This window comes from Dryobates pubescens, chromosome 25 (assembly GCF_014839835.1).
Source record: "Dryobates pubescens isolate bDryPub1 chromosome 25, bDryPub1.pri, whole genome shotgun sequence".
Taxonomy (NCBI): Eukaryota; Metazoa; Chordata; class Aves; order Piciformes; family Picidae; genus Dryobates; species Dryobates pubescens.
Window position 1 is genome coordinate 15126680 of NC_071636.1, and position 13880 is coordinate 15140559.

General features: G+C 45.1%; 1 protein-coding gene across 1 annotated transcript in view; it reads right to left on the bottom strand.

Annotated features, from left to right (window-relative positions):
- Nucleotides 1-13880, bottom strand: part of BCR (BCR activator of RhoGEF and GTPase) — a 95130-nt gene that overhangs the window by 42927 nt on the left and 38323 nt on the right. Inside the window, exon 2 of the mRNA XM_009910974.2 lies at nt 3320-3504. Coding sequence (XP_009909276.1) covers nt 3320-3504 — 185 coding nt within the window. The remainder of the gene's footprint in view (nt 1-3319; nt 3505-13880) is intronic.

Here is a 13880-nt window from a genome sequence, read left to right on the forward strand (position 1 = left end):
AGTGACTTTTCACCATATATTACAAACTCTGACACCTTCTGAAGTGGCCAGCACTGGGGAGTTCAACTGCTGCAGAAAACAAGCTACAGGAAAATTACATCACTTCTCAACTTAACTAAACAAACAACTTCAGCATTAGTGGAACCTTTCTCCTTTTCCCTCTTTCCCCTGTAGGTTTGCTTCAAAGCAATAGCCCAAGTTTGGCAGCAGCCTGGCTTCACGGCAGGACATGTCAGCAGCTCAGCACGAGATTCTGGAAAAGCCAGACCAGGGGGTACAACCCAGATTGCTCAATGCAAAAACATTTGCTAAAGCCTCCTTACCACAAAAATGACAACTCAGGAGATACTGAGATCCACACTACAAACACCCATGCTTGTTATGTGCTCTCTGAGTGACAGAACTGCTGCTGGGGTCCCTCTCGTTACTCTCCTCAGAGCAACAGCTGTTTGTGTAGTGGATACACAGAAGGTGGAATATGAATCTTAAGAGGTGGCCACAGTGGGAGAGTTCGGAGGCAGATCAGCCAGGGTCTCTTAGTCGGCAGGTGGTAGGTGGGATTGGAAAACAGATTCCAAACAGCAAGGTGTAGAATCAGCCTTCCAGAAGTCGGTTGCAATCCTCACTTCCTGGAACACAGAATTTGAGGTGCCGGGAGCTGCTTAACTTACACACTGAGGAAACTACATGAAACCCTGCACCCAGAGGTGCAGAAGGTATCACTTAATTCTTTTAGAGAGAGACACTGCTTTTGCCAGTCTGTACAGTAGCTGGGTAGCCCAGGTGGAACTCTGATATGCTATCCAACAAGGGTTATAGCTGCTATAAGCAGATGGAAGGACTTAGTCAAACACTTGGCAGAAAACTACAAGTTTAGAGCAAGCCCACAAAATAAATCAAAGCAAAATGCCCTCAATATCCAGAAAGCAACAACCCAGGCTCCAAGAGGAAGGCTGGCCTCATGGCTAAGGCAGATGAACATCACTCCAGAATGCTGCCATGTCTGTGTGATGCTAAGCACATTACTTAGAAATAAATTTATTTTAAATCAATCAATCAATCGTTGTTTCCATTGTTTTCCATTCCCTGGGTGCCTGTCTGCCTGGAGTGTTCATTCTTGGCTGCAAGTGAAATTACAGGGATTTCATTTCAGATGTAAAGAAAACTGCATTAGGAGTCAGAACCTGGCTTTGCAGAACATTATGTGGCTCACAAAGCACCCAAAATTAGCAAATGCTTTTCCTGCCCTCTGTCTGCCTTGATTACCTGTAGGTAGTGAACATACCATCCTCTTATCTCACAGGAACCTTGCAAGGATAATTAGGGCCTGTGTAGCATTCCAACTGTACTTGGAGTCAACAGTCAAGACAAAAGGAAATGAGTACTCCTGTACTCAGAGTTCTCCTGTAATGAAGGTGTACACACAACTTGAGAGAAAAAACACCAAACCCATGGAACATCCTTCACTACAGACTGAACAGGGCAGGAGCCCCTCTGAAAATAGGACATGACTGTAACTGATAGTATCAGAAAGATTCAAGGCAAGGCCACAGGTACAAGGCAAGGCTGGAGAACTATAGTCACTTCAAGCTTCTGAATGCCTTCACACCCTCAATATCCTGTGCAAGACAGTGTCAGCTTGTTACCTGCAGTTAGTTTTTGATTGCTAGGCTGGTCATAAAGAGGATCTACAATTTTCAGAAGCAATTGCAGGCACCTAAGTCAAAAGGCCAAGGAGACAACTATAAAAGCAAACACATGTTTCCCCTGCACCTGATTAGCAGAACTAGGAAAGTCCTCATCCATCCTGGTGTTTCTGCTCCAACATACTTTATGTGCTCAATCCATCACTGCACAGTTGACAATTTTGTCACTTACGTCTTTTCCACCACAGTAGAAGCCATCCAACAACTCACAGTTACAGAAAACTTGACTTGTCTGGGGAATACTGCACCCAAATATTGATGTCACAGACTGTCCTTCATAAGCAGCATTTTCTATTGTGGAATAATTACAGAAAGGATCAGCTGAAACCCTTGGGCTTTACCATCAAAACCTAATCTGTATCAGGGCACCTCTTCCACTGGAAGCCATAAAACATCTTTTTATAGTCAGAGAGAAGGAAGCACTCATTTATGTTAAAAAATATTTTTTTAAAGGCAGTCTTCTGGCATTATTAAGGTTAACCTGGAAATGTGCCACTGTTAAATGCTTATGAGACAATATTCAAACAAATAAAGAACAAGATGAAATGTTAGGCAGTGCCTCTTGCAGGCCTCCAGCCACAGGCTCTACGACAACTGCTTCTTTGAAGATAAGTCTCAGCCATATGCAGTTCCATAGCACTCTTCCTCAGTCCTGAGAAACATAACCTGGAAATCTCAAGCCAGTATTAAAACGTGCTTGGAGCTTTTGAATTTATTAATGATCATTTCCTCATCCAAAGGCCTCTTGCATATCACAAGAACTCTCAGGATGAGAGATAAAAACCCATCTCAAAATTAAGGAGCTAAAGCATAAGCAGCCATCTAGACTCCCTACTTCATAGTCAAGTAAAATTAAGCAAACATCAACAATATATGCACTTGATCATGCTGTAAGAGATCTTGACAATGTATTTTTATAAATAAAGAACCAGAATGCTGTCTCAAGAAGGCTTCTTCATTTAAGGTTCAGTCTAGAAAGAGTAAAGCATCAACCAATAAAGAGCAATAGAAGGGTACATATAATGAATGCTAAGTAGCAATAGGTTGTGGAGCCTGTCACACTCTTGAAATCATTTTAAGGTAAGATAAACACTGTCTGATAAAGGCAATGGTGCTGATTTTCATGTACACTGCTATCTGTACAAGACCCATCTTCTTCTACCATGACATCTTAACCAAAAGAGCAGAACAATGTAAAGCCAGCATGTATGTTAAACACTCAACTGACAGATTTCAGAGTGTCATTGACAGTGTGGAAATTCAAGGTTGTTGGGCCACACTGTCTTGGCAATACAGTAGGAAGGAAGTGACAGTTGTCTTTGTGCTACTAAGCATTTTTATGAATGACCTGGGGACACCAGGAATTTGAAATTACAAAGATATTCAGAGAAACAGCAACTTGAGATTGAAGAGCTCTGCAAGCTAGGAAGTAAAAGGATAAAGAGAAATAAAGGTTGAAAGTCAAACGTTCAAATTGAAACAAAGACATTTTTGACTGGCAAGACAGCAGAGCCAATAGCTGTTTACCAAAGCTGGTAGTCCCTGTTAAAGCAGACCACACCTTGCAAAGCTAGGATGCCTTGCTGGCTCCAAAAAGGCAGGAAAGGACTCACTGATTTTGTAGATTCCAGAGACCCTGAAGACAGAGTGTCCCGGCTGCCCCGGCTCTTGGAACTGAGCTGAGGTGAGGAGGATGGCGAGTCATCGATGTAGGGCATCATATCATGATGTCGCCTTTGCTCTTCAGCACGGTCGGCATCGTACGCATAGCTAGGTGGTGTGCCACTGAATGAAGCATCTGGAAAACACAGGAGAAACATCTGCCTGGTCAGAGTCAAGCTGGACAGGAGACAGGCTGGTGAGCCACAGCATTGCAGGCCTCCCACCTATTATCATCACTTATCAGTAATCCAGAGTCTGTGGTAAATACAGATCAGGTGGAGGCATAAACTGAATTTATCTCAGGTTGTCACCAACCTTCACTTCACTTATTCTAAGTCCTAAAAGGTAAAGTCAATTCTTTCCTTTGTCAATTCTTTCCTTTGAGTTCTCCTTCAAAAGCATTACCAGCAGAAGAACTCCTTTAGCAGGCTCCGTGAAAGCAATGCAGTCTGGGTTCAGGAATGCAGTGGGTTAGAGTAACAGACCCCAGGGATTCTCCAGAACAAGGACAGATGATGCCCCTGAGAGAAGCTGGGGACAACCTTAAATAGGAGTTACCTGGGTCTGTGAAGCACTGTCACCTGTCAGTGCCCACAAATGTCCAAGTAACAGCCACGCATGGGCACTGAAAACAAAATGGTAGAGTTTCTCCTCCTCTTTCAGTTCCAACTCACAAAATGCCACTCTACTCCCAAATGTGAAAAACAACCAAGCTAGGGCCACTTCTCCAGCAGCAGGCAAGATCAATGGAAGACAAAGCCACCAAAAACCCCCACCAAAACCGACAGCTTTTCTGTCTTATAAGTTTAAAAATACGCATTAAATTCTCGCTTGAATACAAGTAGAGCCACTTTTGACTTGTTTTCACAAATACCCAGGTTCTGTGAAGATAATCAGCAGCAGCTGCCAGGCATACTAATAATCCTGTTACACATCACTAAGGCAGGCTGGAGGAGGAACATTTTCAAGCCCACTTTCCTCCCTCACAGTAAACTCGGCTAAAGCATGACTCATTCCAGCAAAGGATGTGAACTTTGTGTGGCTCACTGAGGGGGGAGAGCTGGTCTAGGGAATTTAGGTAAACAATACACTGAAAATTCAACAATAAACTCCCTGTAGAAGTGAGCCTCTGTCTCGGCTCATGCCAAATACCACCCAGCTGAACAACAGCTCCCTATGAGGCTGTTGGGCTGCTGAAGGACCCTGGCAATATTATTTCAAACAAGCTCAATGAGTTTTAGGTCACCTCCTCACTTACGGCATCACCTCCTTGTGCTCCAGCTCTCAGAGTTCCTCAAAGACTCATTAGATTGTGCAAGAGCACAGGGATGGGAGGGGAGGGAAAAAAAAAACAGATGGCAAGGTGGTCTATGTTCTCTGGAAGGGATGAAATGTTTGAGGTTCCCAGAGCTCCCCAGGCATTCAGAAGTCACCCTGTTAAGTTGATTTGGCAAACAGAGGCTTGAAAGGGAGTTGCTGAAATATGGATGCTTAATCACAAAAGAGACTTTTAGGTATCCCAAAGCTGGATAATGTCTACAACACACACAAGCCAAATAAATCTCAGGGTGGAATTTACTGAAGCTCTTTCGCTAAAAGAATGTGGAAGAGAAGACAGCATGGCCTGCACCTTGCACTACCCAAACAGGAGGGGTAACACTGAAAAGTAAACATCCTCTCCTCACACACAAGATGGTCTTGCTCAGCAAGAAGGTTAAGAGGCTTGCTTGACTCTACAAACCAGAGTGCTAAACTGGAAGAAGGATGAGGGTCTCCTTCCATTTCTGCACTATTTATGCTATACTAAAAACTAAAGAAAACCAGACCAGACAAGCCCCTAACACTGTATAAACTCAGTGGAGCAGTGCACACATCTGTCTCCCATTCAGCTGTCCTTTGTGCACTCTCCAACCTAAGAAACCTGCAAGATATTAATGGCAATTTAACATTACCATCCCTTGGCATCACCCAAAGAAGAACAGCATTACTGAGCCGAGCTTCTGTAGGCTTCATGCCTCTGATAAAGTGAGCCTTTCTCCTTCAAAGGTTTGTTCAAACCACACTTATCCAAAGCAGTTTCTCCTGCACACATGCAGAAACAGGACCACATTGCTGTGCAGAAGCTAAAGCAAGAATATTTCTTTCAAACCCAATGCTGATTTTTAAAATGTATATTTTGTTGCACTTTTGTTAATGAGGGAGTGAGCACAGACTGCAATATATAAGCAGAAAGGCTTGCAGTGAATCACAGAGCTTTCACTTTCCTCACTCACTCCTGCTAAAAAGCAGGCTTCACACTTCTACCTTCCACAGCACCTTCTCCTTCCTACTTACTACACAGGGAAACCTTTATCTGAAACTGAAGGAAAAGGCAGGTGGAGGATTTGAGCTCAGAAGAGGAGATTCATTCCTAGCTTTGCAACAAGTCTGTCTTTGAATCACAAAAATTAATAATCCCAACAAAGAACAAACCTATCCTGGTCAAAGACTGCCAGGAGATCTGGGTGTAGAAAGGTCCACACAGAATTTAAAACTTCATTTCTGTGTCCTCTAGGGATCCTTCACATATTAAAGAGCTTAGAAGCAGTTATAATCCCTCTTCTTTCTGTTATTGTTGCATACAGCACCAAAATCCACCTATGGCAACGTTCATCATCCACAGGGCAGGAGGACCTTCTTGCTCTTATTCCACTATGCTTCCCCACCAGGAGCACAGCACTGCTGTAGCCAGAGACCATGTGAGGCAGACCTGTCTCTGCGATTAGAGAGCACTGTTGCTAGGGAAACTGGGTTAGGCAGATCTCCTTAACCCAGCACACCATGGGCTGCTCAGGCTCTACCTGGGAGCAAAAAGCCTAAAGCACAGATCAGAGCCAGGAGCTCACCTGCTCAGACACTGCCAGCTGCGCTGGGTGCTCCTGTTGTAGATGCCAAGTGGAGACAGCAGCTGGGCCCCAGCAAAAGCATTCAGTTTCTTGGCCAGGGTCTTGGGTAGGGTGAGCATTAAGAGGCCCTTACTCTTCATTTAGGGGCAGCCAGTAAGTGATCAGCAAGAAAATCATCAATGCCAGAGGAAGGTGAAACACACAAACAACAGACAAGGGCAGGCAAGGGACAGCTAAGGCACAAGCATGGGTGTACAAGGATGAGGGGCCCAGACATGCTGTACTGAGAGCATCACAGAGAGAGACTGAGGACACTATGCCACATGTGTCATGCTTCCCTCACCAGCAGGCCCCCTTTCTCCTTCAGTAATCTGTAAGAGAGTCCATCCCACAGAGAAGAGCAGCAGCTGTGTCTTACAGAAATGAGCCCACTCAGCACCTGAGAGTAGCTATTTCTAGCACTGGACCTTTGATGTTCTCTTCTCCTGCACCAGTGAGAGCTTCAGGTGCAGTGAACTACAAAGGCTCAGCATCAACTCACACATTCTGCTAAAATCGTCAAACATTTACTTTCACCTTAGGTTCCGACAGCAGTGGCCTCCCTGGCCTTGCTTTGCTCAGCTTATGGGTCTGCTCCATCATCCCCCTCCTCAGTCACAGTTTCCATCCTCTTACTTCCTTTCTCATCCCTGTCCCCTTTCCATTTTCTTTTGGTTTTCTCAAATTTAACATTTCTTTTCTTTATTTTCCTTTTCCTCCATTCTTCTAAACTGCTCCTCTCCCACTCTGCCTCAAATTTCACCTGGCTGGAGGGCAAGGAAGAATCTAAGAAATTTACAGCCAGTCACAAATGCACTGGCACTCAGAGACAGCCCAGAACACTGTTCCCTTGTCCTGCTGCCTACACCCTTCCTGCAGGGTGCCACGTTCATTCTTGGGGAATATGAAATCAAGTCATAGATCTAACTTGGAAGCAGGAAGGGGGAAAAAAAATAACTTCTAAAGTAAGAAGAAAGATCAGCTGTGTCTAGTCCAGGGCTACACAATGGTTCAAATGCATGTGTCATACTTTCACAGCATCACAATATCCATAGTTGCTTGAGAACCTTAGCAGCAGCATGCAGAGAAGCTTCCAAGCTAGCTGTGCTCCAGCTAATCCTGCTAAAAGCACTGCAGCCACAGCAGCTTTGGCCTGCCTGCCTAAGTAAACACCTAGAATCCTGGAAGGGGAGGGGAGCTGCACCTCCTGCCAAAGCCCCACATCACTGTGGCTTCATTGTGAATGCTACCAAGGCTAGCACAAGTTTGTAACGTCTACAGTCACTCCAGAAACATTCCTGCAGCTGCAGAGCAGAAGGGAGCTGAGGCAGCTTGCACCCTCTGACTGTGTGCTCCAATGCCATCATTCGTCAATGTGTTGCCTGGTAGCAACAAGGGTTTAAGGCTTCCCCCACCAAGTCACAGACCACTGCACAGCCCTTTTCCCTCTTATCCCCTTAGTTCTGCAACCCTCTGGTCCAGATAAAGAACTCAGCCAGCTCAAAGGAAAACATCTTTGACGATTTCCTTCTAAGCTGGATCATCTCTCTGATCTAGTTCATGGCACAGAAATCCAAACCGAAGGGATACACGCGCAGCAGCTCAGGAGTGCATGTGCTTGAAAGCCTGCAGTGCAACCAAAGACAGCACAGCAGAAAACACTGCTGGAGTTTCCTTTAGGCTGAAGATCAGTCACCTCCTGGGATTTACACAGGGGTGGTTTGGGGACCAGGTACCAGAATGCAACACCTGGGGTTTTGTAACCTTTCGTTACCAACACACCTTAGTGCCCTTTGCTCCAGTTTTCACATGCTGCTATTTGCCTGCTCATGACCACACAGAATCAGGGCATTTGTCTCCTCGTGCTGGCCCTGCTACTTGGAGAAGGATCAGGGATTTGGGCCCAGTGCTGAACACTTGCAGAAGTACCTCAGTGTGGATGGACTGTGAATGCAGTTGCCTAGGGAATACAGCAGCACTTTCTAAAAAAACACCAGAAGAGTTAAACCGTGGAAAACTAAACATCTTGCTTATTTCCTTGACACCTTCTGAATCATCATCTCCAGACCCAGGAAACAGTGCACTCCCTACTTTGTACACTTTTGCACAGAGCTGAGCTCCGTGAGCAGTAATTATGCTGTCTGCCGATGGCAGGAGCCTGACCCAGAATAAAGATTAAGCATCAGAAGGGGGGAGAACAACTGAACAAACAAACAAACAAACATGTTTTACTATATAAAATCCCTGTGGCTTTATTCTTCTCAGAATGATTAAGAAAAGGCTGCAAGTGTGTGCTAAACAGATTCAAAGCAAACTATGTTCTTGGTGCTCTGCACTTGTCTCTGTGTGAAGACAGTACCTCTGCATGCAAAGATGTTTAGGGAAACCTGAAGCCCCCACTCCAATACAAACCAAATTCATTCATCAATTTAAAAAATTCCATTAGTTTGCAAATTTGTTATTTAGTATTAGAGGAGCATTAAAACAGAAAGCTGCTATGGCCTCAAACTCTCCATTAAGCACATTCAGAGAATCCAACTATCAGTGCTACCTGATGGACAAGGCCCCATCATGTAGAAGAAAAAAAGGGCACAGAAGATGATCTTGCTTACCACTGCTGAACAAGGTGCTTGGGATCATGGACTGCAGAGGTAGGATTCTAGGGAAATACATAATGCAGCCCACCCAGAGGAAGCACCCAGCAGCACACAATGCCAAGCAGCTTTGTAGGCAGCCATACAACAGGCTCTGGAAGAACGCTGTCTGTTGACAGCTTGCAGCAAATCACTCGTCAGGGAATAGGACAACGGGGGAACAGCACCCCAGGAAGAGAGGCTTCTAAATGCACTGTATCCATTTCAGGTTTGCATCTTGTCCTCTCCCACTGTATCTGGGCATCCTCCTGCAGCATGTTAGGTGGCTGCAGAAACAAGCATTTGTCATACACAAATTGTACCAAGTTTCATGTCTTTGAAGTTTGTGTCCACGTGAGTGCAGTCTATGTGTGCATGTAGAAACTGGCGTGTCTGTCTTACTCCTGAGATGGAAGGAGGAAAAAAGTAATGTGCCTTGCATATGGAAGCAGCAAGACAGCTGGTGGCTCCCTGTACCCTCCCTCCCCCAAGGGATCTCAGGCCATAGACAATAAGCAGCCTCCAAGAAACTTCTGTCTCTACCACAGAAGAGCTTTATCCTTGTAGCAGACAGCACCCTTAAATCTTTAGGAGATGAATTAACTGCAGTCCACTTTTAATCTTTTAGGTGTGTCAAATCCAGATAATGCAACATCCAAAAAAGGAGAGCAGAGTTTTCTGATCTGCCCATAAGGGTAAACCCCATGAAGGGTTCATGCAGAGACCAGAGGACAGGTCTGATCTATTTGTAGCAGCCTGCTCCTGAGACATGCTGTTGCATTTTGCTCCAATTGCCATTCTCCTGGGGACAGATTTAATATTCACACAGATCTAATACCTATGCAGAGTCAAGTTCCGTGACTACTGAGACCATTCTCTAGTTCAAGGAAGGCAAAGACAGCCTCACACAGGACAGAACTGCTCACTAGGGCTACTGAGAGTCATTTGCATGAGAAAAATACTCAGGAAGCTATCATAATTATCCAGGAGAGTCCATCTTTTACCAGACAAGACTGCACTGCAGCATGCAAATTCCAAAGATTTCCCTTCTGACAGCCAGCACAAATTTCCTGCTGCTCATCTTTGCTTCAGACAACTCTGGCTTAGAAACCATGAAGTGCTACATGCTAAGGAGTGCAGGCCAAGCTGTCATCCACACTTAACACTCAGCCAGGCTCTGACACAGTGCATGCCACAGAGGCCGGCAAGGGAAGAGCAGCAGAGGTGTAAATTCCCATCTAAGACATCTGACACTTGGATCAGTTTCAATCAAACTGAAATACTGGGAGGGAGGCACAACCATTGCACACCACAAACTAGACAGAAGACTCCAACTGATGATAACAGCTGTGATTAAGAGGAAAATATGTTACATGTTTAGAAGATGTGGCCTTTCAAATAAATACAGGGTGTCTCCACATCAGCTCTAAATTGTACGGTGTGCTACAAGCACACTATAAGTAACACATCAGGGAAGAAAGTTCTCCCTTGTTACTGCAGAAGACAGGACCTAAACATTTCTCTCTGCTGGCTGACAATGCCGGTGTCCTGCTGGCTGCTGCCTGCCTTCCAAGGCACTTCAAAGATTTAATCACCATCACCTGGAGCCCTAGACATTGGTGAGTAAACAGGCATACATGGCTAAAGTATGTTCCCTGCATGACTGGCTGCAAACATGCTGCCAACAGGTAAAGACAGAAATTCTGGTCAGGCCTGAATTATAGAGGCACCATACAGGAAAGGATCAATGTCAGAACACTTAACACACAGCACAGAGCAGTGCCCAGACCAGAGAAACTCCTGTTGCTCTTTTTCTTTTTCTCCTTTTTTCCCTTCCTCCCCACCCCCCCTTCCTTTTTTCACTATTTCTCCCAAGTGTTTACCACTACACGTAGCACAATGTAGCACCCCATAAAAGAATCAATACCTCTCAGACTCATGCCTTGGAGACAGCCAAATCAGTTTCTTTTCATCCAGGGTCAGTATCGTTAGATTCCTCTCCCCTTGTTTTCCCAGGCAGGCTGGAAAGGTTTCCATGTTCAGTTCACATTGGCAGTCAGGCCATGGGATGTTCTTGGCAAAGTATACCCCAGAGCAAACTGGAACACTTCTCCAGTTTTCCATTCCTTACGCAGGATCCTGCACTAAGTTTAGGTCTTCTCATTCACTGCAAGTCTCGCAGTCAGAAAGTAAGTTTTAGGCCTGGTTGTCCAGAATTAGAGATCTTTTCAACTACCAAAATCCATGGGCAGGAACACCGACTCATGAGTACATATGGCCTTGCACCAAAGGCACCAGAAGTCTGGCATTGACTGTATCAGAGGTGAAATAGACAAAATGCTTTCACAAAAGAGAAGGTAAACCAAAACAAAACAGGTAGAGAGCAGTGAACCACACAGAGCTGTAAGGTGAAGCACGCAGAAAACCAGACTGTTTCCCAACAACTCAAAGGCTGCATTATGAGAGCAGGCAGGATTCAGGCCGTTTCCACTCTCTTAGTAGGTTCCTGTCCATGTCTCCACCGCTGTCCCATAACAGACATACTTGCAGGGAGCACAGCAAACCACAGCAGGAGCTGACTAAGACAAAAATAACTGGCAGGAGTGTTTTTTTTTATAAACCAGAGCTGCTCCCTATTCTATTGCAATGATCATTTCCACACAATGCATCAGCATAACAGCACAGAGGTGGGCTGGAGGAACTGCGACTGCTCAGGTCAGCACTCCTGCTTTGCTCAAACCGCACCCTTCATTTCATTTCTAAAAACAACCTCAGCCACAAAGCCTGGAAGGAAACTGCAGGTACTAAATGCATCAGGAGGGCTGCTTCTCTCACACCTAGGGTGGCTCTATCATTTGTCAAGTGAATGGATGAAAAATCCAACCACAAGCAGCACACTATTTACTATTTTGTTCTTCACAGTTGTCTGGGAGTTTTGCAGCCACTTCAAACAGGTTTAGCTCCAGAGAAGTGGGAGAGATTAGAAAATTGCTAGAAACAAAATGGCCCAATTGCCACAGCACGATCTGCTAACAGAACCCCCACAATGTATATATTCCATTTCCTGTATTTGACTAGAGCAGACCAAAAGTCCTGCCACGCAGAGAGGAAAGCGCCTGTTCAAACAAGAGTTTCACTGAGCTGACAGTTTTGTGGGAAGGGAAGGGAGGACCAGCCCCGGGCCACAGTGGGTATTAAAGCCTATTCAAGAAAACCCCAGTAAATATGTCTGATAAGAACACTGCTCTGTTTCTAGATCTTCTGCCTCTTTCAGCATGAGTTTCTTTGGCTTTTTTTCCTCCCCCCCATATTGTTTTGTTTTCTCACTAGTGCAGCAGGGACAGCAGGAAGCTAATAAAGCCAGCACCGCTTTCCTGTTTACACTGTAAATCTACCCATTGACATCTTACTTGTTACACTGTAAAAAATCAGCTATTGATTTACCATCTTGGCCTAGAACTAGCAACCCAAGCTAAATGCCTTGCTAGGCAGATGGCTCTGCCTACATCCCTAACAACTTCTTCTGCACACAGCTGCTGCCCAAGCTCGGTGTCTTCCTGTCTTCTGGCTGGAGAAGAAAAAACAACAGTTTTGTGCCATTCATAACTGTGGCAAAGTAGTTATAGAAGCTTTTTTTTTTAATGAAAGATGCTGAAGGTAGAACACAGCTCCATATCAGCATTAACAAATACCACTTATTTCCCATCTCTTGTCCCTGGAAATTACTAGAGAAGATGGAGGTAGCTGGGGTCACACTGCAAGGTTTGTTCTGAGCTAGTAAGTTCTCACCTGACACCACAGTAGCTCTCCCCTCAAACCATATGCTGCTTCTGCAGAATCTGCCTATAGCAGTGGAAGTCCTCTCCTAATCATCATGGCTGTGAAGAATACATTTAGAAAAAGATGATTCAAGAACAAGCAGCACTGTGGTGCTGGTCAGAGCTCTCCAAGAAGCTGAAAGCAGATGAGAGGAAAGACCTCTCAGTCTGAGTACATGGTGTACTCCAACAGACACCATTAATGCTGGTTTACACTTCAGCATCATTGAGTGATTCACTGCTGCTCAGATTTCATTAAAACATGGGATAAGAGGGAGCTTATTTTGGTAACGCAGATGTGTTACACCATCATTCCATTAAGCCTTGCCATCCCACAGCATGAATGAGCCAACAAGTGATTTTGAAGTCATGCCAAAGGGAAACACTAAAATGCCAACGAATTTCATCCAAAGGAAAACAGGACCACACCAGTCCCAAGGGAGATGCAAGAGCCTACGCTGATGAGAGTGCACCCCAACAGCTCTCTTCTGTACCCAGACTTGCACATGCAAAACAGAGCTCCTGTTCTGACAGCAGCCCTCCATGCAAATGATTCTAGTCCCCAAGCCAAGATAGTCACAAAGTATTTTCAAACAGTAACTTTGCACCAAGGCCAAGAACTGAGGTCTTGTGGCTCCCTAATACTTGAAGGAGAGCTGTGGATTGCAAAGGCAGGATCAGAGCCCAGCTGCCTGTGCAGGCAGCTGTGACTGCCACACAGACAGACTTCAAGGGCACTCAGAAGCTGTAACAGCTCAACAGAAGAATAGAGCAAAGCTTATCTGTGAAAACAGCTCTGTGCTGCAGGCCCTAAAGAAGCCTTTGCACTGTTGCTGCACTCCAAGCGTAGCTAAGGATTGTCACCAGTGAGGACTCATTCCTAGGCAAGTCACAAAACAAATGAATTTTCAGGGCAGGTGTCCCCACCTGCCACCTTCCTGCACAAGACCTTCCTTTTCCCAAGTGGTAAAGGAAGCTTTTTAGGCAAACATTCTGGAAGCAAAGTATCAGGAAATACAAAGTACATCCCCCTGGTGTGTGTACATACACACATGTATACATCTCTCCACATGCGCTGAGCAGAAGGGCAATCAGTTGTTCCAGACTGCCTGGGAACAGGATTTTGGTATGCCAAAG